The sequence below is a fragment of the Anopheles cruzii genome, chromosome X, assembly GCF_943734635.1.
Source record: "Anopheles cruzii chromosome X, idAnoCruzAS_RS32_06, whole genome shotgun sequence".
Lineage (NCBI taxonomy): Eukaryota > Metazoa > Arthropoda > Insecta > Diptera > Culicidae > Anopheles > Anopheles cruzii.
This window is the reverse complement of record NC_069143.1, coordinates 11496580-11523187: the sequence shown is the minus strand read 5'-3', so window position 1 is coordinate 11523187 and position 26608 is coordinate 11496580. Positions and strand designations below refer to the sequence as shown.

At 45.4% G+C, this 26608-nt stretch overlaps 4 protein-coding genes across 6 annotated transcripts; all 4 read right to left on the bottom strand.

Annotated features, from left to right (window-relative positions):
- Window positions 1-49: 49 nt before the first annotated feature.
- Window positions 50-6514, bottom strand: LOC128274693 (acetylcholine receptor subunit alpha-like). 2 transcript variants are annotated; one of them, XM_053012970.1, is made up of 10 exons: window positions 6466-6514; window positions 6247-6386; window positions 5831-6166; window positions 5654-5769; window positions 5384-5552; window positions 5149-5285; window positions 4847-4996; window positions 4248-4376; window positions 2558-3272; window positions 50-2409 (listed from the first exon to the last, which is right to left on the bottom strand). In XM_053012970.1, exons 1-10 carry the CDS (start codon window positions 6512-6514, stop codon window positions 2209-2211), a joined length of 2142 nt encoding a protein of 713 aa, XP_052868930.1. In that variant the 3' UTR covers window positions 50-2208. The 2 variants fall into 2 exon arrangements, with proteins under 2 accessions (XP_052868930.1, XP_052868939.1); XM_053012979.1 differs by lacking the exon at window positions 4248-4376.
- Window positions 6515-9196: 2682 nt separating this feature from the next.
- LOC128274675 (uncharacterized) lies at window positions 9197-14873 on the bottom strand. Its single transcript, XM_053012947.1, has 8 exons — window positions 14841-14873; window positions 13412-13755; window positions 13117-13320; window positions 12881-13000; window positions 11822-11930; window positions 11408-11667; window positions 11040-11102; window positions 9197-10585 (listed from the first exon to the last, which is right to left on the bottom strand). Exons 2-8 carry the CDS (start codon window positions 13698-13700, stop codon window positions 9720-9722), a joined length of 1911 nt encoding a protein of 636 aa, XP_052868907.1. The 5' UTR covers window positions 13701-13755; window positions 14841-14873; the 3' UTR covers window positions 9197-9719.
- A 636-nt stretch (window positions 14874-15509) lies between these two features.
- Window positions 15510-18597, bottom strand: LOC128267443 (uncharacterized). 2 transcript variants are annotated; one of them, XM_053004392.1, is made up of 3 exons: window positions 18475-18597; window positions 18106-18360; window positions 15510-18051 (listed from the first exon to the last, which is right to left on the bottom strand). In XM_053004392.1, exons 1-3 carry the CDS (start codon window positions 18557-18559, stop codon window positions 15749-15751), a joined length of 2643 nt encoding a protein of 880 aa, XP_052860352.1. In that variant the 5' UTR covers window positions 18560-18597; the 3' UTR covers window positions 15510-15748. The 2 variants fall into 2 exon arrangements, with proteins under 2 accessions (XP_052860352.1, XP_052860272.1); XM_053004312.1 differs by having other exon boundaries at window positions 15510-18360.
- Window positions 18588-20503, bottom strand: LOC128270021 (transcription initiation factor TFIID subunit 3-like). The gene is made up of 2 exons (XM_053007427.1): window positions 18753-20503; window positions 18588-18675 (listed from the first exon to the last, which is right to left on the bottom strand). The coding sequence occupies exons 1-2, from the start codon at window positions 20501-20503 to the stop codon at window positions 18588-18590; spliced, it is 1839 nt and encodes a 612-aa protein (XP_052863387.1).
- Between the last annotated feature and the right edge of the window lie 6105 nt (window positions 20504-26608).

Here is a 26608-nt window from a genome sequence, read left to right as displayed (position 1 = left end):
CAATCCATCAACTGTTTATTCAAATATACCAATCTAACAAGAGGCCATCAGTACCAGCAGGAGAATCGCCAGAGATTTCATGTTGTATGTTGCTGGGAGGAGTTAGGATTTCCTCGATGCTTTGCTCGATGTCGGTCGGTCGATGTGTGCTTGCGCTCTGGTGTGCCAGATGATTTCTACAATGTGCACGCCAAATACGCAGACGCATTTGTGTTTTTTTATCTCATATATCGTTGAGTTGAGCAAGAAACCGAAAAAAGTATTACGAATCGTCCAAGTCCAAGTAAACTACTGCGACCGGAGCTAACCGCTTTGCCGCGTACGCGTCTCGATTTGGCGATGACCGCTCTGGAACCGCTGGTCCGATCGGATCTGATATACATATGTACCCGTGTGCTAGAGGAAACTTCTAAAATGATCTACTTTTGTCGTGGTGGTCTGCTAAAACCGGGTGAGCCGTAAACTACCCCCGAAAACTATGGCACCGTGTTACATGTTTACTGTTTTCCCACCTGCCACTCTCTCTCTCTCTGCTTCGTCCTCTCAACCCTTTTCCTGTTCATCCGCTAATTATGTGTTCATCATTTGCACCTTGGTTTCTGCTTGTATTTTGTCAATATCTGAATATCTGTTTGCCTTTTGTTGCGGAGAAGGAGAAGTTAAAAAGTTCTTCGATAGTTAAAAACTGCTGGAGATGATAAATGCGCCGCCGGGCGTTGGGCGTATCGCGATTTCCTGGCTCCGGTTGTGTTCCGGCGGGTCTGCTAATTCTGCGAGGAAGTGAAGACTTCGAACCGAAACGCAATTGGAGTACGTATTTTGAGCAAAAATCGGAGCGAGCGCCTTTGTTGGTTACCATAAATCGCTATCGTTTTAGAATACAATATGTTAATGCATGCGGGCCCACCAACAACTAAGCGTTGCGTTATCCGTCGGCTATCCGTGCATGGATTTATGATATTTGTTTATCAGTATGTATCTGTGTTCTGTTCGCTTAACTAGTTAGTTGCCTATTATTTGTTTTATTTTTCTGCTAATTGACAAACGCGAGGTCGGGGACGGGGACGGGGGGTTGTAGGGGGACGTAAAACAGCACCCTGGTCGACCGTCCGTCCGTCCCGAAAAAACCCGTGCGTGATAATTTAAGATCAAACGAATTTAAATGCGGCGTAATGCGACGTCAGGCACTGTGCCACGTGTGCGCGTCCACAACAGCGTACAGCCTACGGCAATTACAGGAGTTTTCGTTTTTGTTTCATACTGTTGTCAAAAAAATGCAGACAGTGGTCGAAAACCAGTGGTCCGAAATTTAGTGAAACCTGTCTGGAGTTTCTGGACAAGCGTGTGAATCAAACAGCAGCAACAGTCCCTGTTCCTGGCTGTGGTCTCGTCTGAGCCAAGTGTTGCTGACAACCCTTCCCTGGTAGAGACTTTCCGTATCGATTCGTGATCGTATCCACTGTGCAGGTTTAGGGAAACCAATGGAACGGTAAATGTTGTGCTGTGCTACTCGTCGCCAATGCGTGAACGCATGGTTTCGATTCCCGATGGGGGGTTGACGTGGGACCAACAACCCCGCCCGTAAAAAACGCACCGTTACAGAGAGCATCCGAGATTAACATTGTCTCTGGTGCTAAGACCGCTCAGCGGTTGCGGTTGTCCAACAAGAAGAAGAAGAAGAAGATGAAGTTAAAACTTAGGTACTGGAGGAAATATCAATTTGGCAACGATTTTTATAACAATGCAGAAGTGAAGTATAGTATTTAACCGTAGTTTCTAGCCACCACTCGTACCGTAGGAGCCGTGTGTGTCGTAGTGTATGACTATATGGCGCAATACTGACGTAGGAACGTAGGAATGACGTTGAGCAATACATGGTGTTACATCGCGTACAAGTATCTCATTCGTGCGCTACTGGCCTTCAATTGTTATTGTGCATCTCGCGTCTTGCACCTATTGTTAAAAGTATCTCTCTTTCTTCGGTGTGTGCTCCTCTTTTCTGTAACTTCTTGTTAGGGCTCCAAACCGCACACCTTTCTTTGGCGGTGCATGTTTCGTTTTGCGTCGTTGCGTCGTTGTTTGTAAATTTGTAGAAAATAATCCTAAAGTTTCATGCCCTAATGCTCCTGCTCCTGGGATCCACCAGAAGAACACGTGTGAACACAAAATTGTGTGTGTGTGTGTGTGTGTGTGGCACCACCGCGACCTTTACAGCACCGGTTTGGCGATGTACGGCTTCGCTGTCGTTGTGGCAATTTCCGACATTTTGATGTCGATCGGTACGCGCGTATCGTACAGGGTTGGCGCTTGCAGTATGATACCGGCTGTCCCGAACACCACCGCGATGGTGAAGATCCACAGGAACAGCCGATCGAGAACCATCGCCACGAACTTCCAGTCCTCTTTAACCTGCGCGAAATGGAGTAAAAACCACGTTACAATAAGCAGGCTAAAAACACAACGTTACAGCAAGCAGCAGCGATTAACTTTTCTCGCCGTTGCAGGCCAAGACCGCTCGGAGGACAGGACATTCTGTGTCGCGTCCATCCATACTTACCCTCGAGCTTTCCTCCTCTTTGCGCGTGTGGTCCGCAATGTACGTCACCCCGTCCATAGCCTTGGTCAGCTCCGGACACTCGAGCCACCGGTTGCGGTTCGCTTTGTCCGCCTTCGCGGTGGCCGCGTTCCCATCGCCACCATCGCTGGTGGTGGTGGTGTTGATGATCAGCCCGCTCGGAATGGTCACCCCCGGTAGATTGTTGTTGAGCGGCAAGCTGACCCCCGCGTTGCTCATCAGCAGATCAACGGTCGCACCGCCCACGATGACGGAGCCGGTGGTTGCTTGGCGCAGGTCGTTCAGGAAGAGACTGTTGCAGCAGGGCAACTGCGAGTGCGAGTTGGCCGAACCAGCTGCCGTGACGCTGTTGACGATCAGGCTCGGCGCACTCTTGGTGTCCGCATTCGCCGCCGTCAGGCTCTTGTGGAAGTTGCTGTTCGGATCGAGCAGACTGGCCGCGCTGGCCCCGACCAGCTGCGTGCGGTTCGGTACGGCCGTGCTCGCTGCGCCCAGCAGGTTCAGGTTGATCGGTGACATCGGCGAGTTGTGGTGGTTGTGATCGTGGTAGTCTAGCGGCATGTCATCAATCAGGTCCATGTCCCGCATCAGCCCGTGATCCCGCATCAGGTGATGCCCGAGCCGTCCGTCTCCGGCCCGGTGCGGATGGTTGTACAGATGATGGGTCGGGCTGCCGTGCAACCGGCAGGTGTTGAGACTGGATCGCGAGAGAGAAAAGGCCCGCAGGCGGTCAGGTTTGTCGGGTGTCACGAGCGAGCCGCAAGTGAGCTCTGCGAGTCAACTTCGTTCGGTTCGAACGTCATTCACGAAAAAACGGTTCAATCCAAAACCACACAAAAGTTAACACACATTTATTACTAGCAACGCATCACCGTGACCGCCGAACAATCGTGTGTGAGTGTGTGTGTTTGTGGCTAGCTGTTTACAACACAAAAAAGGACGAAAAAGGCACACCACAGAAAACGAAGTGACGAAACGAAACTATAAAAGCAACACATATGCACATATATGGCAATGGGTCAACAATTCGCAGCTAATCATGCACGTTCAAAAAAACGGATCGTGAGACGCGGTCGGTCTTAGTCACACACTCCAGGGAAGTTGATTTACATGAGTCACGGTCAAGGTATTCAAAAAATCATTATTATACGCTTATAAACTCATTGCATGCGTCGAATGTGGCAGCTCAGCTCTACCGCGTAGACCAGAAACCTTCCGAACCTCCGACAGACAGGCGCACGGGCGCTAGTGTCATCAAACACTATGGAGCGCCCTGGAGCGTGTCCCTGTTATCGAATAGTTTTCTCCATTCAACCCGCTGGGAACTGTTACTTGGCTCTACTACTTGGAACTATGGTTCTACACGGAGCTACCCGGCGTTTGTAGCCGGATAAGAAGAAGAAGCTGAAGCAAAACATATGATGGAAGCCTTCAGGGCAGGCGACACTACCAATCCTAGGTCCTAAGGTTGCGCACTAAACCCTCCCCTGGCTGACTGTTGACTACACAAAGGGTTGTGAAGGGGAAGGGCGCGATGAACGCAAACACGACACATACACCCACACACACACCCACACACACACACACACGCATACATACACACACAAACACACGTAAAACGAGCAGTGTACGCGGTTTGTCGGGTGCTGTTAGAACGAAGCGCCAGACCTACCTGTCGTTGGAATCAAGCAAATGGTGATCTAGCAGTTCCGTTGGATCGAATGCAATTGTTGGCGGCAGGGGTGGAATGATATCGCCCAGACCATTGCACGACCGTAACATAAATCGCTGCGAAGCAGCACTGGCATGCGTTCGAACCCATCGTTCACGCAGGCGCATAGTGTATATTTGCGAAATGGCCAAGAATTTTGGAATAGCGTTTACCCAGAACGAAACAGAATGGATTGCTACAGTAATGGATCTGATGGTGACAACGACAGGCTTTAATGAAGACGGTGCTGGTACCAGGTCTGTCGTGGCAATGAAAGCCAGGCAAAAAAACTGCCGTCCAGCTGGTTCCAAGGATCTCTCAAAATTATTAACTAACTTCTCCGAACATTGACTCATTAATGAACCAGTACGTATAATTCTAATTTCGATTATCTCCATGGGGATCTGTTATCCTCGTGGGCTTCTACTCACACGAACTGTAAGTGGGAACTCAATCAGCAATTGTAGGAATTCCGACACGTTTCCAAAGGTCTGATCTTGGTGACCTTTTATAGAACACTCCATTGTACCCAGCGGACGCTACTTAGAAAGTCCACTTACCTGAAATGATGCAGCGGTTGGTAGATTGGGCGGCGCATAACTAGCAACTTTGGCAGATGGTTGATGAAGATGGTTCGGACCCATGGTGCCATCGTGTGCGTTTGAGGTGATCGGAAATGTATATTCAGCACTATCACTGTCACACATATACTGCAAAGAAACGTATAAACACCGTAGTAAAGCTTCAACCCGTAGGTGGTCTGGATTCGGTGCAGGATAACGTTTAGGTCTAGAATACCATGGACCAACGCAGTAACATTCTGTTAGCCCAGTTTACGAGAACTACATCTGACAACACCGACCTGAAGGTATCCAATATCATCGTGAAGAGAACAAACTTTCCTAGCAGCGGCACCACGAGCGAGGTCGGAGGAATAATTTCCGCCAGTAGCAGGAAGAACACGGTTAGGGACAGCAATATAGATATGCTCAACGATACCTGGTTGTAGGAGAACAATTAGAACCGGGGCGTCATAGCGGCAGGTCATGTTTCAGGTCAGTAGGCCAAAAACACGATTACCATTTAGCAATAAATACCTTTTCTCCACTGTCCGATGGCAAGTAGAATACGAGTATTGTAAGAAAGCTAATGCCCATGCAGGGAATGATCAGATTCACGGTATAAAACAATGTTTTCCGACGCATGGTGATGTTGAACGTGATGTCTAGGTATGGTTCGTCGCAACAGGTGTAAAATTTTTCATTTCTAAAACAGATAATGGAATAGGGGAGAAGGTTGATTTACATTATACTAACCAATACTTGTTTGACAACGGGTAGGGCACACCACGTCATTGATATACGCACCTAACTGCTGGCACCTCGAGGATATCCCATTCGACGGAAGTATAGAACTCCGATAAATCGACACCCACCTCTACAACATTCGTTTCGTTCACTTCGTCAATGTGGCGAAGATCCACCTGGAGATAGAAACAGGTTTAATAGAACCATTCTCGTCCAGGTAAGCGTCCAAGAACAAACCTGGAATCCGTCGTACGTCCAACTGCCAAACTTCATCACGCACGTCTGTTCGTCGAACGGAAAGTACTCCACGTCTATTTCACAGGAACTTTTGTAAATGGCTGGAGGACGCCACTCCACCCGCCCAGTATAGTTTAGAGTTGCTTTCGTGGCCAGTGTTACCTCGAAGTTGCCGTCGGCATTGTTGTACAGTACGATGTCCGGCCGCCAAATGTGATCTGACGGCACGTGTAACATTTCCACACCGCCATACTCTTTCGGTTCCCATTTCAGCTTGTAGTCGTACCATGTCTGCTCGACCCACAGGTTTGTGGTCATGATTTGATTTTTAAGGTTCTTCAAATAAATTAAACGTGATAGAGTATAACCACTGGCCACGTTCACTACCAGATATAAGATAAAATTTGTCTACGTACCACGTCAATCAGTTGCGACAACTTCAGTTTGATTTTTACCGTGAGCGCATCGGTAACGTTCACCACAGGTCGTACCAGCTTATTGTAGTTACTGAGCAAGTCATCGTAGAGGCGTTTGGCATCGGGATTGCCACCACAAACTATAGATGGATAACAACACTATTAGTTCTATCTATGGGTAGTTTCCAGCACAGAATACGGAACTGCTTTGTAGCTTACCGGATACGACGGCGAAAATGACGAAGTATACACCGTGTAGCAGCCTCATTGCATTTCTTGTTGCCCTGAACCCTAAGTGACCTTAATTCGCTTAATCGCTTTGTAGTTAACTAGTTTTAAAATACTAAGAAAAAATATCCTTCGTTTACAACTTCATCTCAACATCCTTGCCGATTTTTATATTATCAGGGTAAATTTGTTTTTAGGATAAAGATTCTACCTAAAATACTACTTATGAATCCACTCGGCAAAGCTTCTGTCCGCCCATTTTTTTTTTCATTTTCTGACAAGTAGATTCATTTTTGCAAACCGTTCTTCTCTCCAATTCGTTCGAATTTCTAACTGTGTTTCAATATCTCACACCCAATATGACGAAAGGGCTAGTAACGTTTATTTGTTGTTTCGTATTGTTTCTCAGTCCGTGGTCAGAAAATGAACATACTATCTGTAAAAAAATGCAGAAATAGCGACATTGGGATATTAGCATTTCATTGAATATCTACTGAGAGGATAAAATGGAGCAAAAAAGGAACTAAAAAAATTAACAATCAGTAAGAAAGGGAGCAGGGAAGTAGTTTCTCACGTAGTTACATGTCTAACTAACATGTTACATGCTTAACTTGTTCATTTTTGTGGGTAAACTATGGTCATTTCAAATATTTACTTTGGCCCTAGCCAATTCTACATTCTACCACAGAGATAATGATGTTTTAATATTTTTTGGCAATACACAACGTCAGCGTGAATATATTAAATTAAGGGCAATATACACATTATATACACAGTGCTATGTATTTTAAACTATGCACCATGCCTACCATGACATTACATGGTATTGATACTTTCCGATATAGTATTTGGAACGTTCGCCAGCAGTCGCACGTATTTCGAACACGATACATGATATACATTCTACTAATAAGATATTTTGATTAATGTTGCGAAACGATAACAGTATTGACTTTTGGTTTAATCTATTATAAGTTCTTTTAATCGTTAATACTGTATGCAGATAGCGTACTTAGTGAAGTTGATTAAAATATCTTTGACTGAAATTAGAATCTGATAACGCTAGTAGGAAGACTACTTAGCAATACAAGGTGTTTTTAATATGTACTATCTATACTAGGTTCATATCGTTTTACATCAAACCTTGCTCGCACAATCAGTAGCTAGCTGAAATCGTTTGTTCGTCCAACTTACAATATTAATAAAGAATAGAATGAGGTAATAGGAAATCACTTTTCTTTACAATTATAAGCGACTCACAATGATTGAACTTCGCGTTTAGAAGCATAACGATAGAAAAACATAAAAATGCTCATGAAATCGCCCCTCCATGAATTGCGCATGTGCATCATCCACGGTGTCAAAAAGCATAGTGAAAAAATATAAAATTCAGTGTAAATACTGATAACATATAAGGAGAGAAATCTCCATTGAGGGACATAACCGGTTGATTCTGGCATGTAAATGCGCTTTTCTGTGATAGTGCATCGCATTCTTATAGAGATAAGTTGAATTCTTCAACATTACCTTATGACTACAGGGTGAACATGGAACACGACCCATACTATTGAAATGTTAAATAACTCTACCATTTTTCCGTCGATTTTCTTCGATTCAGTCGGAACTTTTTTGTCAGCCCTTGTATAAGACGAATTTTTTACTGGATTAATTCATCACAGACGATTTTCTTTTTGTTTCGTCCATAACGATTGCATATTTATTCACCAAAATTCGTGCTGAAAACGTAGAATTCAGAAATAAAATGCAGTAAAGTTTGACAAGAGTTCAAAAATGGTGACAGTACTCCGAAAATTTTGACAAGAGTCCTCGACAGGACCCCAAAACACAAAGGTAAAGCCTGTACGTTTGTACCATTACCAGTGCCCCATCAACATGATGGTGAAGTGAAGCATGGTGAAGGTTTTAAATCCAATAGAACTTTTGTCTATGCATGCTTCGGTGTCTATCCGTTTGTTACATTAGATGGTGTCATTTATTGTTTCTGTGATGGAGTGACGGGTTTTCTAACTTAATTTCATCGAAGCAAAATTGTACATCATAACTCAATGAATAGAGCCGAAACGAACGATCAAGAACATCAAGAACGACACAAATGAAAGATAGAGAAGTGAACTAAACGCACCATCACGTCGATTGTGTTGCAGGTTAAATCATTTTTTCAATCAATTTTATAACAATAGCTTGTCTGTTCGTGAAATCTATCAACATTGATCCCGACTTTCAACCAACAACGGATAAAAAAAAACCCTGTCCTTTATACATACCGTACCTCATATTCTGGCGTACTGCGTACTTTGCGCACTTCCGTGATTTGTCTTTCAGACTGGCTGCATGTTTTTCAATTCAGCTGCATACTTTCGAAATGCGTACTACATAATCTGGTTGCATATTTTTAAGTGTCGGTTGAATGGCTACGAAGTGGCTCATTAGTAGTCAAATTAAACCATCTGCATAACATTCTTTCATAATGGTTAACTATCGGTGCAGATCTTCATCGATTTTTTGTCGAGCACTCTTCCTCATATCGTCATAAACTGAGCACAAAGTTTGGCAACAATGTCCAACCATGCAAACAAGTGGTGCGCCAAGCTCCGATTCGGATGTGTTCAACTAATTGCTCTCGTATATCTATGTTATCACGTAGTCTACTCTATATCGCAGAAAGGCATACATGACTTTGATTTTAATAAATTTGATCAATTATATTTTATTGACATACTGATGAGTGTAATAAGCATATAAGGGGGAACCAAATCAATGGAAAACGGTGTTAATAAAAAATTAGCTGACACTGCTTTTACTAATCCCATGAGCCACCCTTTCGAAAAAGTTGAAAATCGGCACTTATTCCTACGTGTATACATTTAAGTGTATTCTTACACTTATTTTCATTATTTCCAATATTTGTTTCTTTGTGTCACCAGTCAGATAGTACCTACCATATGCACTATCTTATGCGAACTTAGAACTTCATTCTAATAAATTTGTTAATTTTAAAATATGCTTCTGTTCTCCTTTGAACATAAATACACAAGTTTTTAGGTATTTGGCTCACATTGTTTTGGTTCACACTTTCAACACAGCAATTTTACTGGGGTTTACTTGTAGATAACACATCTATTCCGTGGTATTTTGGTATTTTATGCTGGTTTGTAATGAAGATTATCTTTTCAATTAAAAATGCAGTGTAGGGTTACACAAAATAAAAACTTTATACGTCAACCTTATACGTTGTCTGGTGGATCCATTGCGCATATGATCGTTTTCATGACAGCAGCTGCGGCGAGTGAGGCATGGTTTTGCCACTTCTTCGAAGTCGTCCCGTCCTTGTAGTCTGAGATACCTTTCACAAGAATGAAACTATCACGGCAGTTGCCAACAATGCTATCTAACACCGAGTTCATCTCAATATCAGTCGCCAACAAGTTATATGCTTGAGCGTAATGCGAGCGAGCACTGTCCGATCGAATGAGGTCGTATCCGCATCCGATCGGACCAGTGTGAAGCCGGGTCTGCGGTGGGCTGCTCACGCTTGTATCAGTTTCGTCCTGAGGTGTTGGCATTGGATGTGCAACCTCGATTACGTCCTTGTTACCTATGTTCATGTACAATTTGTCCGTGTTTGAAGCGGGTCTTGAAAAATCTGATTCATTTCGTTCGCTCAGTTGCTGCTGACCCTGCCTAATGTACTCTACCCAAGGCTTCTTCTTGTCGTTGCTACTCACAAGCGTCCGAGCGATAGTTTGCAGCGTATCGATCTGCGGGTTGTACTTTTTGACTTCATCCAATGTGCTGTAAACGTAGCAGTATGGTTTGTGATACTGCTGGGCGTTGTGTTTGCCCTCTAATGCAGAACAGGCGATTACTACATCACCCAGGCGAACATGCTTTCGGTAGTCCGTATAGTGAGGTATTCCACCCGCCACACCAACAATGAACACATAGTCAACCTTTTGGAAAGTACCCAAAAGTCGGGTTGTTGTGTTACCTGCAGCAGTCATCGCTTCCCTGGTGCTACCAACAGAGGGAAGTTTAGTACTAACGATGCGATGCGCACCAATATTACCAAGAGTATAAACGTTTGATTCGCCTGGAAAATAAATGAAACAGTTAAAAAATATAAACAAACAAAACAAAATAAATGCGCACCAAACATAAAAATGATCGCACGAAAACGAAAAGTTCTATATTGCGTGTACTCATGTAATTCAACCCTTCACCAGAAAAAATTTGCAAAGCTTCTCAAAGTATGTGTACGAATAACCTGAGCAGTGCGTCAGTAAGCATACGTGTACAGCAACGTAGTTATTTGTTGACTATATTTGAACATTGTTGTAGTATTTAAGTTTATATTAGCTATAATTTGATAACACACATACAACCTTTTCAATAACAAAAATAATGAAAAGAAGCAGGTGAAAAACACAGAAAACCAACACAGAAGCCAGTGAACAACTCAACGGTTCAAAAGACAATTAGAGCCAATCGAACAACTATCATAACGTTGAATGATTTGATTTCATTATCGAACTTCTTTAGCTTACCAAACCGATTCTTCTTTCGCCTTTGTTGATCTGGAACGTCAACGTTTTTTTCGCGACTATTGCCTAATTTACGTTAGATAAAGGAAGTCATTAGATAAAAGACAATAAATCATAAATTAAATTATCATAAGAATGTACAAATTAAGAAGTATGTGAATCGTCGGTAGCTTGTCGTTAGTTTGAACCCTGGCTGTTTTATTATATGCAACAATTTAGGTTGGTGAAAACACGAGTGGTCTTTAAAACGACAAAAATGAAAAGCTGAAGAAATAGACCAGAAAATATATATGTATATGTATGTTATTAGAATGCTATAACGACCGATTTAGTTTTTGTTGGTTTGATGTTTTCTCTAACTCTTTACTTACCAACAGTAGTGTAACGAACGAATGTCTCCTTGTTTTCTAGCATCACATCGACGGCCACCTTTTCACAATATTGTGCCGTGACGATTGCAATCGTCGGCTGCTTACTCGAGGAAATCGTCGGCATTTGTTTTACGATTTTAATTTCCTGGTCGCCATGGTGAATGCGAGTAAACGAATTATACTCCATCGATTTAATCAGCCCTCGTTCCTTGAGAACGAGCATGACCGCGAGCACATCCGCCTCCATCCATCCGTAGTCCCTGGCGACGTAAAAGAAAAGTAACAACAGTTTGATTGAAGTTTTGTGACGTCAACAGAGCTTCGTAAGACACTGTCGCTATCTGTTATTTGGCCTACTACGTGAAACAAATGAACAGTATTTAATTAGTGTAGAAAGAGATATATAAAACTTACTTCGCTAAATCTTCGGGTGTGATAGGGTTCGGAAAGGCTTGCTCGATAAGCTCCAGAATCTTCTCCGGTGTTAGTGGTACAAATTCAAATTGCGTATCTTCGAAAGACACTAAAATTAGATAAAGAATATAAGTTAATTGAAAACGACGAAAAGAAGAAAAATAATTTATCATCATTTTACGACTAACTGCACTGCGGGAAATATAAGTATCGATCGTTATTTTAAACCATCAAGTATAATAAAACACAAACTTAATTAAGCAAACTTCTTCGAAATTTGCTATACACATACACGTTACCCAAAATTCTGCATCCAGGTAAACTTTATTAACAACTATTTCTATCGAATCCAATGATTGATTTTACTGTTTATAGTATAAGCTTTGAGAGCATCTGAGAGAAATCTCAACATATTTGCTACAGAAATTATTACAGGGGTAACAGCCCAGCATATGTGATTCAAATATACAATTTGTAACATGTTTTTTGTTAATACTCTTTGTTGAATCAATGAAACTAAACAAAGAAAATCAACACGCGAAATGTGGCAAAAAGATTTTGTGAGTCGTTTTTATATAAAGAAAAATTGAAAAATTATGTCAAGTAATAACACCTTAGCGACCGGCCAAAAATGTGCTATGTTTGTGGGAAACACCTATCTCCATTGCGACGCGTCATTAGGTCGCGATTGTAATTGTCGATCCAAAATCGTTTCATCAACGTTTCTCCGCTAACAAAAGCATTACTTCTTTCGGTTTCAACATTTCCATTTCCTTGTTGCTGTTGCTGTTGACCAAATGTTGTTGAAAGATGTGGATTGTTGGCGAGTTGACCATTATTTCCAACGACGACATCTTTATTCCGATCCTGTTTTTCAGTGTTTCTATCGTCTTTGACATATTTCCCAAAGCAAATAGTTACAAAGCCGGGACGAGCTTCATTCCAAGTAATATTAATAAATTATGTTATAAAAACCACGCGATAAACTGAGACACACAAGAAAGTTGGAAAGGAGCATGGTGGGTGGTGAAATAAACTGAAGGGTAAAGTTAAACTTACGCGGTCTCGATGGCGGAGTAGACATTTCTTCGAGGATTCGCAACTCTATTTGAAGAGCCTGAACCTCATTGTAGCCTTTTTGCAGTAGCTTCATGATTTTTTTAATAAATCCAACATAGTCTGAAAAGCATTCAAGGTCATATCATGGAGGAAAGGGATTATTCATTTCTTGAATGGAAGTGGCTTTAACATTTAAAAATTAGTTAAAAAAAGATTGACACATCTTTAGGGCTTACCTCGTGGAAATTCTTTCGGACTGACAAGGTCACGGAAAAATTCCTGGGCCACTTTTGCCTGGACATCGTCAGAGGTGAGCCACGGGCGGAACCAAAACTTGATGTGTCGCGATTCTTGCGAATGTTGACCTGTGTTGGCGCTGACAAGAAAGACGCGAAACTCCAAATTCAACTGCGGGGGGTCACGCTGCTCACCAGCTTGTCCTTTGGGAAACGTTAAGGTTATCGAGAAGCCAAAGATATCCAAAAAATATATATCTCTCAAAAGATCTTTTACAAAATCAACGTAACGCACCTCCAGCCATCTTGTCCTTGTTGACAATGATTCCAAGATGATCGCCGCCGGCTACATGCGTTCTTTTGTCGACGGATTGTACTAACTTGCGCTCGATAATCAACACCGTAGAGGTATTCGTTTTTCCTAGCGGTGTCATCACTACCTGCTCTTCGTCCAATGTCTGCGGCAGTACTGTGGCCGTACTGTTGTCCATTGCAATGTTTTGCTTAGATTCCTGTATGTCATTTGGGCCCTTCGTTTCTGAATTGTTTGATATCCAGGTTGTCGCTGACGGTTGACCTAACATTGTCTCAGGCGGTTGATTGTGTAGAGGTAGGTCACCGTTGTTTTATCTATAATATCTACACAATGAAAACCAGGCTATAAGAACTATTAGGCAAAAGGAGGGAATGGGATAAACGTCACTGATTGGTTGCTTTGCTACGGTGTGGTGACCGTGGTATACGTGGCTATACCAATGGCCCATAATCTTGAACCTATCAAAAAGTAGTATTGTGAACAGTTCAGTCAGAGGCTATGAGTTTTCCACATCATACTGAAGAAATTCTTCGAGTAGTTTACACCTCTCACGTATTTTACACAAATCGATCACAGTCCTATGTCGCAGTTTACCAGTATATCCGTTGTTTCTATGATCACGCACAAAGTACAATTAATATAACGCACTCAATTGAGTATCAAATAAGTTAAAAGTGACTAAAGGTTTTACATTGTAAGTTGCAAATACTGAACTAAAATAACCGGAGATATGGGACCTTCAATTGTTTGTTATTATAGTTTATAATCGTTGTATTATTAAGTATAAAAATAACTTTCAATGGCAACTGTTTCTATGTTTTTTTTTGCTTAGAGAAAAGGATTGGCCGTATTTATTGAATTTACTTTATAGCTAAGTTTTTATGCTTGTTTAGGAAAAAACATTGGGGAATTTATCCCTTCCAGTGTTTTATATTATTTTTCACTAAAACACAAATTTGAAATCTTGCACAACCTGCGTAACTGGAATAATCTTCGAATGTCTCGATCAAGTTAATGCACTACTTCTGTTGCGCAGATTAGTCGCAGAATCCAACCTACTAAAATGTTGCTAATGGTTACCGTTAGTCTAATGATGATTATGTGATAGACAGAGCACACGAAAGAAGCAGAAATGGACGCTTCCAGTCGTATGATATCAGAACTATTGTGTGGTTCTGGTGACATGACTCATCTTGCAAAACGTACAGCGCACGAAAACAAGATAAGAGCTTTGAATTGCTCATGTATTCCACTGTTCGCATGACTCACTCACTCGATCATCTTTCACTTCAATATGGGTTTTATCGAAAGGCACTATTAGATTGTAATGGAATAGCTTGTTTCTCCAGTACTTAATGGAAATAAAAACTAGGGCATTATTTTCTGCTGGTGTATGAAATACTTTTACCTATTTGTGTAAAGATGAGCGTTATTGTTTTCTGTTGATAAAATCACTTTGACGTTTCATTTGCTGTCATTCGATCTATTAATACTTCTACAACATTGTACTTGGAAAAATCTCTATAATGTAAGATGCTTTATAACGTATAAATTATTCAACATATTAGAACTCAATATTTTTCACCAATTCGGATGCTCATGTAAACAAAATGCCCCAGTTAACCAAGTAGCACGTTCCTTCATTCTTTATCAATCTATCATATTACAGTTTTTCTGAACTGAAACGATAAAACTGTCGTTCTTCGTGTCGTTAATTTATTTTTAACGAATCTGGTATCCCTCGGTCAGAAATTATTGTACTTATAAACGGGAATCATGGTGTTGCGGAGATCATTGTAGTATAACGTAACGTATCAATGTAACATCTGCTCAAGCCGGTTTTGACGTATAATTTGGCATTCGTTTCACCTCTAACGGCGTTACGGCGGTACGGATAGCCACAGTTCATTCACGCTCTCGGCACACCGCCGACGTAAATTTCGGAACGTAGCGTACAACGCGTAAAAACACATAGCCTAACATTCGTTTCTAAGTAAAAGTAACTAATGTAATTTTGAATACAAAAACAGTGTATAATTTGGAAAAAATTCTAGTTTATATTACATGTACAAAGGTTTTTTAGAAATACAAGATGTGAATGTGAATAAAAATATTTTAAGGTTCTTATGATAATTATCGGTTTGTTCCGTCGAAAAAACAATGTAAATTGAACTTATGCGCCTCGTCATCTTGGCCGAACTATCGCGCCGTACATCCGTAGCCGAAGCTAAAATCTCTAGTCCCCTGTTGTGTCGGAAAGGCGGTAAAACCTTTTGTTCTGCGTTGCCACATAAACATTATAAGGTGTTCTATACCTTAGTCCTTGATGGTTTTCTTATCCTTTTTCTTGCGCTTGCGCTGCCGCTCGTCTACCTGTGGGTCCTGCTTCTTGCCTATACAAACGCGACAATACCAATCCTCGTTATCTTCAGGCGGCACCAGAATCCCTACACATACCCAGTGATACCAGGCATCGCAACCGTCGCATCCAATCATTGGTGTACCATCATCTACGCGGCCACACGCCGGGCAGATCCACACAGTGTTACCATCAACGTCAGTCATTTGAGCGGGTGCACTGCTTACTGAGCTCGTCGCCACCGTTTGCTGCTGGTGATGTGTGGTGGTGGCGATCACCTTGCTGACCTTTGATTCTTTATGCACCTTTTTAGATCCTTCAGTAACCAGGCTAGCGCCTTTACTATGCGCTAGCTCACCAACGCCTAACGGATGAAGGCGTTGAGTAGATTTGCTACGATTCGGCGGATTTGTAGCACAGCCCATCGATACACCAATGCTACTGCTACGAGAAGGAACGTTACCATCACCATAATTGCTGGCTACGGGAGAAGTTCTTCCACTAGTGGAGGAGTTGGTGGTTCCGGACAAATGCTTAGTGGTGCCGAGAGTTGGCAAAGAATCATCGCTCTCGTCCATGTTCTGCAGCAATTTTGCGCCATCGCCCCCCGGTGTTAGTGTCACTCCCGACGCGGCTTTTGTTGGTGAATCCTCTTTTCGATTCTTTCCACTGCTAATTCCTACGCTAGCACCGGATATCTTTAGCTTCGGTGGACGGGTAACAAGTGCCGAAATACGAGCGAGTTCAGGAGAACCATCGCGATTCGCCTCATCACCCAGCATCGCTGCCAACGTTGCTGTAGCCGAATGTCCGTGCTCTGCGAGTAGGTGCCCTTTTTCATGCGTATCAGGTTGCGGCGAAGCTGTGGCTATTGAGCCGCCAATTTTTAGCATCAGCTTAGGGACGGATACGCTAGCTGCGCCACTTGAAGTCAATACGTTGGCACTTTGCGATGTCAATGGACCGCTGCCTCCTCCAACATCGGTCGTAACCAGCAAACGTTCCCGCTCCTTGCGTTTCTCTTTCTTGGCCTTGTCTTTGCGCTTTTCTTTTTTCTCTTTGCGTTCCTTACGCAGCTGCACGTGCAGCGCTTCTTCTGCACCAATCATACCCATAGTCATCATACCAGATGATGTTGCTGTTCCAACAGTCTGCTCTTCCAGCTGCTCCCGTTCGCGTTCCTTTCCCTTGCTCTTGTCTTTTTTATCCTTTTTCTTTTTTAGCTTACCCTCTTTTAATTTGCGATCTTTTTTATGTTCCTTAAACTTCCGTTTGCCATCCTTGCTGGTGGTCGCTGTAGACTGACTGCCGTCTGAATCTTCGATGTCAATCACAAGCATCTTTGAACGCTGAGGAGGGCTTGCACCTGGAAGCACACTGGCCGCGGGCAAAATTACCACTTGATCCTCCTTGTGGGCTCGGCTATTCTGAGGAGTAGCAATTACATCCGGCTTAGATTGCATCTCGTACTCGCCTCCCCTCGGGGTGTCCCTCATTAAAGGTTCCCGCTGAGAAGCAGATTGCTCTGATTTGCTAGTCATCGAAGCGGTAATGAGTTTCTGGTTAGTGGACAAATTGAGCGATTCGTCGTCGACTCCGCTACAAGCATCAGTATTTGTTGAAGGAAAGAGCTGGAGCGATGGCGGCACTAACGGCGCCACGTTGCACGTGGACTTTTGCAGATCCAGTGGTGTTTGAGCAAGTTTTGTTTCTGGGTCGAGTGGTTCATCGTACAGGTCAGGTTGTAGATGGCCCGCGCCACCCATCGCAGGTCCCCGTCCAATAATCGGCCGCGTCAGGCGCAGAAGGTTCATCTCGTTGAAACGATTCATGGCAGAGAGACCGAAATGGTTGGGCGGCATCGGAAATCCAGGAGCTCCCGGATGCGTTCCAAAGGCGGTGGAGAACAGCGGAGTGTCCGGTATCAGACCAGGCCCAGAAGGAAGTGGAAAGATGCCAAACGGCATGGGAGCACGCAGGCCGGTGACGGCCTGTAGTGATTGGTTCAGATACTTGCCGTAGCTGGTCGGATCCGGATAAGGTCGACTGCTTCCCTGAACATTTGGACCTGGGAACATGGCGAATGGATTTCTCGGCTGTTGTGCGTTAGACATTGGAAGCGCCTGTTGCATCGGAGCCGACTGCTGCTGCTCCTTCAACCGCTTAGCCTCGCCGTGCTTCGCTGGTTTGTGTCTGGGGCGCTTTTGTTTCTTGCCAGTGGCACTCGGTATCGGGACGCTTCCTTCGGGGACAACGCCCACTAATGGAACAGACGTTAATGGTGTAGACAATTCGGCAAATAAGTTTCCCTTACTTTTGCCCGGTGCGATGTGTCCCGCGTCGCTGATCCACGATGACGTCGATGGAGATGGCGAAGAGTGAAGCTTTATTTCTGGTGTTTTTGGTACTGCTGATGGTGTCTTCGGAGGTGAGTAATCGATATATTTTAGTTGTGACGTCGTCGTCATTTCTCCCGGCACACTGTACTCGGTACCATCGCCATAAGCAACCGACAAATCGCTACTACTGATCGGCGGTTTGCGTTGCTTTTTATCGCCACCATAATCACCTGTGGAAGAATGCGAAGTTAACAGAGCAGGCGAATGGGAAAGCGATCGGTCGTCGTCGATCACGATGACTTCACGATCCTTCGAGGAAGAAATTGGCACTTTCGAATGCATACTCTTTGTCTTGCTGCTCTTCCGAGAAGAACCAGGTGTCCTTGGTATTGTCGGTGTTGCTGTAATCTCTAAGCTAGGATGCATCATTTGCAACAGGTTTAGCTGTCCGACCTGGTCAAGAGTTTGTGTTTGCTGGTAAGGCTGCTCCGGTTCGGCTGATGATGTTTGTGGTTTGATGGCAGTTGATGATCCACTTTTCTGTGCTGCAACAGAAAACGAAGACGGCGCAGATCCTCTCAAAGGTGCTGCAAGAGTGACATTTGCAGACGGAGAACTGAACGTTGGGGGAGGTGCGACAAGCAACGGTCCCGGAGCCGAAGCGCCACTTAACCCTAAAGGTCCAATCAACGGAGGAGGCACTGCTGGCGTGGCTGCCGCTGCCTCCAGAAAACTTTCGTCCTTAACCCGCTGAGCCAAATTTTTTTTCGACATTTTAGATCGACGTTTGGCCGCTTTCTCTTTCGGTTGGACGTTTCCCAACCCTATTGTCAAAGGCGCAGTCACCTGAGCGCTTGTTCTTTTAGTTGGCGACTGCATCTGCTTGGTCGTTTTTCGTTTTTTCGATGTTTTCTCTTTAGTTGCCTTCGGTAAAGTAGAAGGCGTAAGCTGCGCTTCAGAAATAGACGATTCTGGCACTGTCGTTTTCAAATAGGTAAGCGCTTTGGTTTCAGTCGCTGTGTTTAACGCACCACATCCGTGTGCCAGTTCTCCATAGTCTGCAAATTCTGAAGGCGCTGCTGTGGGTTTCAATGCTGTGACAGTGTCATTCTTCTTTCCAGTAAAATGTGGCTGTGACGATCCTGTTGGTTGGGATGCAACAGTCGTCGCCTTTTTTAAAGATTTCTTCCGCTGCTTATCGATTGGTTTTTTTCGAGCTTTTCTGCCTGCGGCATAATGCTGTGTGACGCTAGACACTCCATCCGCCGTTGCTGAATTGTTCGTGTCGCCGTAAATAGCAGTCCCAACAGGCGGAACGGGAAGCATGGCTGTCACAGCAGTGCTAGTAGAACTAGAGACAGATAAGGCTGCGCCCGACGATGGTTTTGGAGGCCTCTCTTCTCGTATGAATGGTATACACGACTCCGGCAGCTTACCTGCGCGGGCCGGCGATATGAAACCAGACGTTGTCATTATGACGCTGCTTATCTCGCGTGTTGGCCGTCCTTCTGCAGCAAACGGCGCGTTGATGGTGTTTTTAACAACCGACTCCTTCTCCTGACCAGGGGCTACGGTGTTACTCACTGTTGCTGGCACCGTCTCGGTTTCCAAGACGTTGAAGCTTGATGCCATGTCCGGCGGGTTGCCAGTAGGGTTGTCATAAGAGGAGTGAGCTACACTATCCGTCCGAGCTGTCAATGCAGTCGGATCTTTAGTTTCAATAGTTTGCATAGGGATTTCGATTTCTGCATTGACCTGCGAGTCCACCAGCATTGTGGCCTCTTCAGTCAACATCGGAGCATTACCGCACTGCTGCCTGTCGTCCAGCTTCACCATGTTGGGAGCGCCTATAGCAAGGGCAGCCCCAACGGCAGCCGCTTCACTCGACTGGAAAGTCCCGTAAGTCTCCGCATCACCGATCAGTTTCTCTCCGTTTATGAGTGCTCCGGGCCCAGGATCGTCATTCTCAACCTCTAGAAAAATCGGAGGCATATGCTCGGGAATATGAACCGGACGCGTTAGCACCTCTTTGCTGCCCGGTTTCATAAAACTCAATTGCGAATCTTTCGGAATTGGGAATCGCCGCACTGCAAGGGCCAGCGGGATTGGGTCCACAAATTGAATATACTCCATCACCTCCTGCAGGTTGATACCCATGTCCTTGTAAGCCATTGCCAGATCGTCAAGGTTGGGTTCCGTGCGGTTGTACAGCTCAGTGTACCGGTGCATGATGCGCGATATTTCACGCAGAAAGTGTTGCGTTACATCGACAAGCAGCTCCATCGTAGTTGAATGTGCGGAGTGCCAGCCGATGGTCTGGCAAATTTGCGCCACGGCCACCTTAAGCACATGCAGTGCATGGGCGTTCGACATGTTTCTATAAAGTAATAAAGAGATACATTGTAGCAGCAATTATCCAAATAAAGAATGTTACAGAACAAACAACACATACTAAATAACATATTTTGCATTATTATCAATATCTTTTTCCCACTGTTGAGAGATTGCATTCGGTTTTCGAGTAATATCTACCAATTGTGCGAAACAGGAATCAATCTATTTTTCAATTTTTTCAAGTGAATGCGAGTCATTTCTGCAAAGAACTGCAGGGACAAGGTTGAAAATCTGATCAGTAACCAGCCCGATGTCCTCTTGCGATGGACTCAGCATATTGGTGAACCAATCAATCAACATTGCTCGGTAGCGAACGCTATCGACGGTTAGGGCAGCTCCTTCTTCATTCATTCATACAACCAGACCAACATCTGCACCAAACAGTCAGTCGTTTAGGGTGTGTTGGCTTCCTTTGCACGACTTGTGCAAGAGATTAATAACTATATAACGCTATCGAATACTACTTACAAAATGCTCTCCCTCGTAATGCAGGAACGAAAAGTCCACTAAATCAGCACTAATAACATAACGGATGCCAGGACTGCTCAGTGCTTGTATCTATCGGATAAGAAGGTTTATAATGTACATTCACATCCATGTTGTTATTATAAAAAGCTAGATTTTTTATCCTAAACAAAAAGCGTCTGCAACTGTTGTATAATTTTAGAAAATAAAGAATAGATCCAGAAAAAGAAACTACATTTAATTATGCTGTGTTTGTACCTTTTAGTTGTTATTTATATTATGCACAATACGATTAAAATTTTGCTTCACCGTCACTCTGTCGACCTCTTGCAACGTACTGACAGCTGCCGTGCTGCCGGGTTAACTACCAACCGCTTCGTCGCATGGTTTCCAGCAAATTTTTTCATGCTTAACTGTTTACGTCATATTTTTTTACTTTAAGTTAAGAAACTAAAACGAAACTAAGAATCAATTTAAGCAGCATGAGAAAGGTTCTCAAATTGTAAATGCAAAAGAGCATGTTCATATGGAAGCTCTACAGTAAGTGAGCATGAAGCAGGGCGGATGTAGCGTCATCCAATCTGCGGTGCCAGACGGCACATAACTGTTACGCGCAACACGTAACTTGGTGTCAAATCTGTTTCGTGCCGTGTGGCAGGTCTGAAATATGACAGCAACAGAAACAACTAGTAAGAGAAATGTCAAACTTGTTTACATTCGTGTTTTTGGCCCGAGAAAATAGAAATCGGAGAGGTAAGTTGATTTCTTAATAATCTTTTCGCTTTTTTTAGATATTGTTGCTGTACCAGCAAGATGGGATTGAACAAAGTGACAAAAGGCCAATCGTCCGGCACCAGGACCGCACATCCAGGATCATTGCTAGCAAAACAGAGCTGATGAAAGAGATGACCATTACGGCGAACAGGATTATGAAGGCGATAGATGTAGAGTTTACGAAAAAGCCACACTAATTCACGTTATTTCCCGAACATCCGGATTCATATAATACTGGGAGTGATCACGAAGAAATAAATGCTTGGTGCCATGCTTGGAATTATGCTGGTTTATTCTCTGCTAAGATTGTTTTGTACAGGAATCTGTAAGCTTGTGTTTCCAGCTATGCCTCGGGAAAATCCCGGACGGCGTCTGGCGTGCAGCTTGTTACTCGTCGCGAAGGGATGGGCGACGCCGAGTCCGTCGGTGAATGGTTTGTAGGTAAAAACCGCAGGTAGGAGCGAGAGATGGTTCCATGGATAACATACGCGTCATTATTCATGCTGAAGTCGAAAGAAGCACTTGCTGTTGGTTTCAGTTTAGAGTTTCAGTTACTACGATTGTGGAACTTCATTCTCTTCGTCTCGCTACGTTAAAGGTTGGTGCTGTTGTTCTATAGTTAGGTAGTTCGGCAACAGTGTTTTAAAGTGAATTTGATTTAAAAATTTTTGTTAGTAGAAATGGCACTGATTGTTAACGATCCGGAGTGGATTCATAATTTACGGATCATCATCAACAATGTGCAGAGGCGTCGAGATGAGCGGAGACGCGGTCGACGAACATGGTGGGTGCGACTAATCTTCTTTCATCGGAAAGAAGACGGCAACGTTCTGCTCCACCGCATACAACAAGAGCAGATCAACGACACAATAACCATCTTTTTTGCTCCGGTTTGCTATCCATTTTATTGCTGAAATGGAGATAAACTTATAGTTAAAATTCAAAATAACATCACAAATAAAAATCTTTGCTTGTTAACAAACCTCTGTTTTCGTCTGTTGACGTCGTGTTATGCGCCCTGTTATAGGGTCTGCTGACCCACAACGCTTTTGACACCTACTGATCGCTTTACTGTCAAAATTGTCGCGGTAGGAGGCTGTTATATCCGTTGTTATGTGTCGTGTGGCACCGCAGTAAGAAGCAAGGAAAAATGAGTTTGATTTAACAATGACGAACGAAGTTCTGTTGTAAGTTGCTGTTGAAGTACTGTTGCTGTTTATTTACTTACAGGTTTTTTCACATCACAAAAAGACAAGCACTTAATAAACAACTTAATTTCTATTCACAAATAGAAACTAAATATTTCTACACAGGTCGTTTGTGTGCAATCCGTATGGAGATTGTTCCGAACAGTTCAATTTAGCACAAATCCTTCGTTGATCTGTTAATCGTTTTCTCCGGGCAAAACATCCGCGCTGGGGTTTCGGTTTTACATCGTTCGTACTTTCATGATCAGCGGGTGAGCTAGGCTGAAAAAGTTGAATAGGTAATAGTTTTTTCTTGTGCATATTTTCACGAACATCAGGTATATGGTTGTATGTACGTTGAAAATATTATGAATGCATTGCTGCTTCATTCTTCCGGTGTTGGAGTGTTTGTGGTGCTATATGAAGCGTTCCAGAAGTAGCAAATCGATTTCGATGTGCAATGTGCGATGCTGATTGTTGACCGATGTATGTAGATCGTTCCAGTCCCGTTGACGGAGTTGTCATGCCAGGATTGCAAGAATCGGCTTCTTTCGAATGATGAAAAGAAGATGTGATTTCAGACATTCACGTCCAAAATTCATGGCACCTTGCTAAACACTATAACACCATAAAATACCGAAAAAGCACTTTTTTAATGCGGCACAGTAGCAGAGTACGTTTTATTTCTAATGGGATATGTCTTCAATAGACCCAATTATGAAAAAACACCGTGTACACCATTAAAGTCAGTTGCCTACTGTTACCGACGAACGTTGTCTGCATAAAGTCTGGGTAGTAGATGTTCGCGGTAGCTAAAGTAACTATACACCAAATAAATATTCAAAAAAACTGCTGCCGGATGCGGTGGGCCCGCCGTTACCAGGAAGACGAAGAGGAGTCACACCACCGCGCCCGGCACCACGGCACCAGCTTCGCCGGTGGAGGATGCACCTGTTCGACCCGGAGGTGTTCGCGGTCTCGCTGCGGGCACACAACTTCGGTGAAGTCGAACCATCGGTGGCTGCCGTCACGAGGCTGCTGGAGAGAGCCTGCGATGAGACCATGCCGCGCAGCGGTCGAGGACCAGGACGGAACCGGCGTGCCGTTTACTGGTGGACGTCGGAGATCGCGGAGAAGCGCACCATCTGTGGGCTAGCCCGACGACGCCTGCGAAAAACGGGGGACGCCAGCGACCGTGCTTACCGAGCCGTCGAGTACATGCAGACGAAGCGCATGCTCGACAGCGCCATCCGGGAAAGCAAGCGGCGTTGCTCCCGAGAACTCGCAGATTCGGTGGAGGACGACCCCTGGGGTAACGGCTACCGAACAGCAGTGGGCTGGCTCACAGGCGGACGCCTGCGGCAGGAGGATGACCACGAAGTGCTGGGACGCATCGTGGACGAGCTGTTCCCACAACAGCCACCGATGGACTGGCCCGACACAGCGCGACCAGAGACGGCTACTGGGGCGATCCGCGGGGTAACGGAGGAAGAGCTGATGGCCATTGCCAGCAGCCTCAGCCCCCGCAAGGCCCCTGGACCCGACGGCATCCCGAACGCTGCCGCTACCGTTGCCCTGCGATCATACCCTGCTGTGTTCTGCAGCCTATTCGGACGGCTCCTCGAAACAGGCTCCTTCCCAGAGGAGTGGAAGCAGCAAAAACTAGTGCTGATCCCGAAGCCGGGGAAGCCAGCGGGGCTGGCGACGTCGCAGAGGCCGCTGTGCATGCTCAACGTCCTGGGGAAGATCTACGAGCGCATCCTGCTCACCAGGCTCAATGACCAGCTGGAGGGCAGCGAGGAACCGCACCTCTCCTCGAACCAGCACGGCTTCCGCCGGCAGCGATGTACCCTGGACGCTGCCCGGATGATCGTCGAGGAAGGAGCGGATGCGATGCGCCATGGTCGCACGAAACCAAACACACCACGCATCTGCATGGTGGTGTCACTCGACGTGCGCAACGCGTTCAACTGCGCCAACTGGACGTCGATAGGTGCTGCGCTTCGTCGGATGCAGGTACACCCGGAGCTACTGCGTATCCTCGGCAACTACTTCACCGGGCGCAGGCTGTTATACGAAACCAACCGAGGACTGAAGGTCCGCGACATCACGGCGGGCGTTCCACAGGGCTCAATCCTCGGACCGACCTTGTGGAACGTCATGTATGACGGTATCCTGAAGCTTCCACTAGGAACGGGCGTGAAGAGCGTCGCGTTCGCCGACGACTTGGCGCTGATCATACGGGCCGACGACGTGGACGCAGCTAGAGAAGCCGCGGAGACGTCCGTGCAACTGGTACAGCGGTGGCTGGAAAAACACTCCCTCTCTCTGGCTCGCGAGAAGACGGAGGTGCTCGTCATCAGCAGCCACAGAGGAGGGCGGCAGCACACGAGCGTCGATGTTGGCGGCGGAATTATCTGCCAGTCGAAGCAGACAATCCGCTATCTGGGAATTCAACTGCACGACCACCTGCGTTGGCGACCGCACATAGAATACTTGGTGGAACGAGCCAACCGGGTAACGCGAGTACTGCGGTCCCTGATGCCCAACCGCCGTGGAGCAACGAGCGACCGACGCAGACTGATCGCGAACGCGGTGATCTCGATCGCCCGGTATGGAGCCCGCTATGGGTGCAGCGACCCTCCGGCTCGAAATACTGAGCAACCAGCGGCGCCTGAACGGGATGCAGCGTACACTGGCGCAGGGTGTAGCGAGCACGTTTCGCAGTGTTTCCTACAGTGTGGCCACGGTCCTCGCCAGCATGCCGCCCATCGTACTGCTGCTGCAGGAGGACGAACGCTGCATAGGGCGACGATGGCCAGCGATTGGGCAGCCAACGGAGGACACCCATCCCCCTCCGCACGCGACGGCCCTGCGCAAGAGAGAGCGTCTGCGCACCATCAGCCAGTGGCAAGAGCAGTGGACGGCCGAGGGACTTACACCAGACGCTAGCCGGTACCAGCGCTGGACTCGCCGAGTCATCCCGGACGTTACGCGCTGGGTCAGCAGGAAACATGGAAGTGTGGACTTCCATCTGTCCCAGGTGCTCTCGGGACACGGCTTCTTCCGAGAGTATCTGCACATGAAGACGTTCGCACGATCCCCTGACTGCACCTGGTGCCCTGGTGCCGCGGAGTCAGCGGAGCATGCTATGTTCCACTGCCCGCGGTTCCAGCGGGAGAGAGCGGAGCTGCTGGCGGATGACGGCCACACCCCCCTCACGCCGGACAACCTGGCGAGCGAGATGCTGCGGAGCCCGGAGTGCTGGCAGCGCTTTGCCCGGGCTTGCCGAGCCGTAACGCAGCAACTTCAACAGGCGTGGCGCGTAGAGCAACGCTGGAAGCTGAAGCCGAAGCTGCAGCCGCAGCTGCTGCTGCTGCTGCAACTGCGACAGGATAAGTTGGCCACGTTGCACAACTCACGGCGAACACTCGTTAACCGTTTGTGTTAACCTTGTGATACCACGGTTTGTTCCTTATTAACCGGCTGTGCAGAGCAAGAGCGGAATAGTGACAGCTCCTTGTAGCGGAGCTGAGGCTGTTTACACGCCTATATCCGCGGCTTGCGAACGTACCTTGTATTAGTGTAGAACTATATGTAAATATGTACTATGTAAATATGTAATAAAGGGCGATGATACATCGCGCTCCTGCCCCTC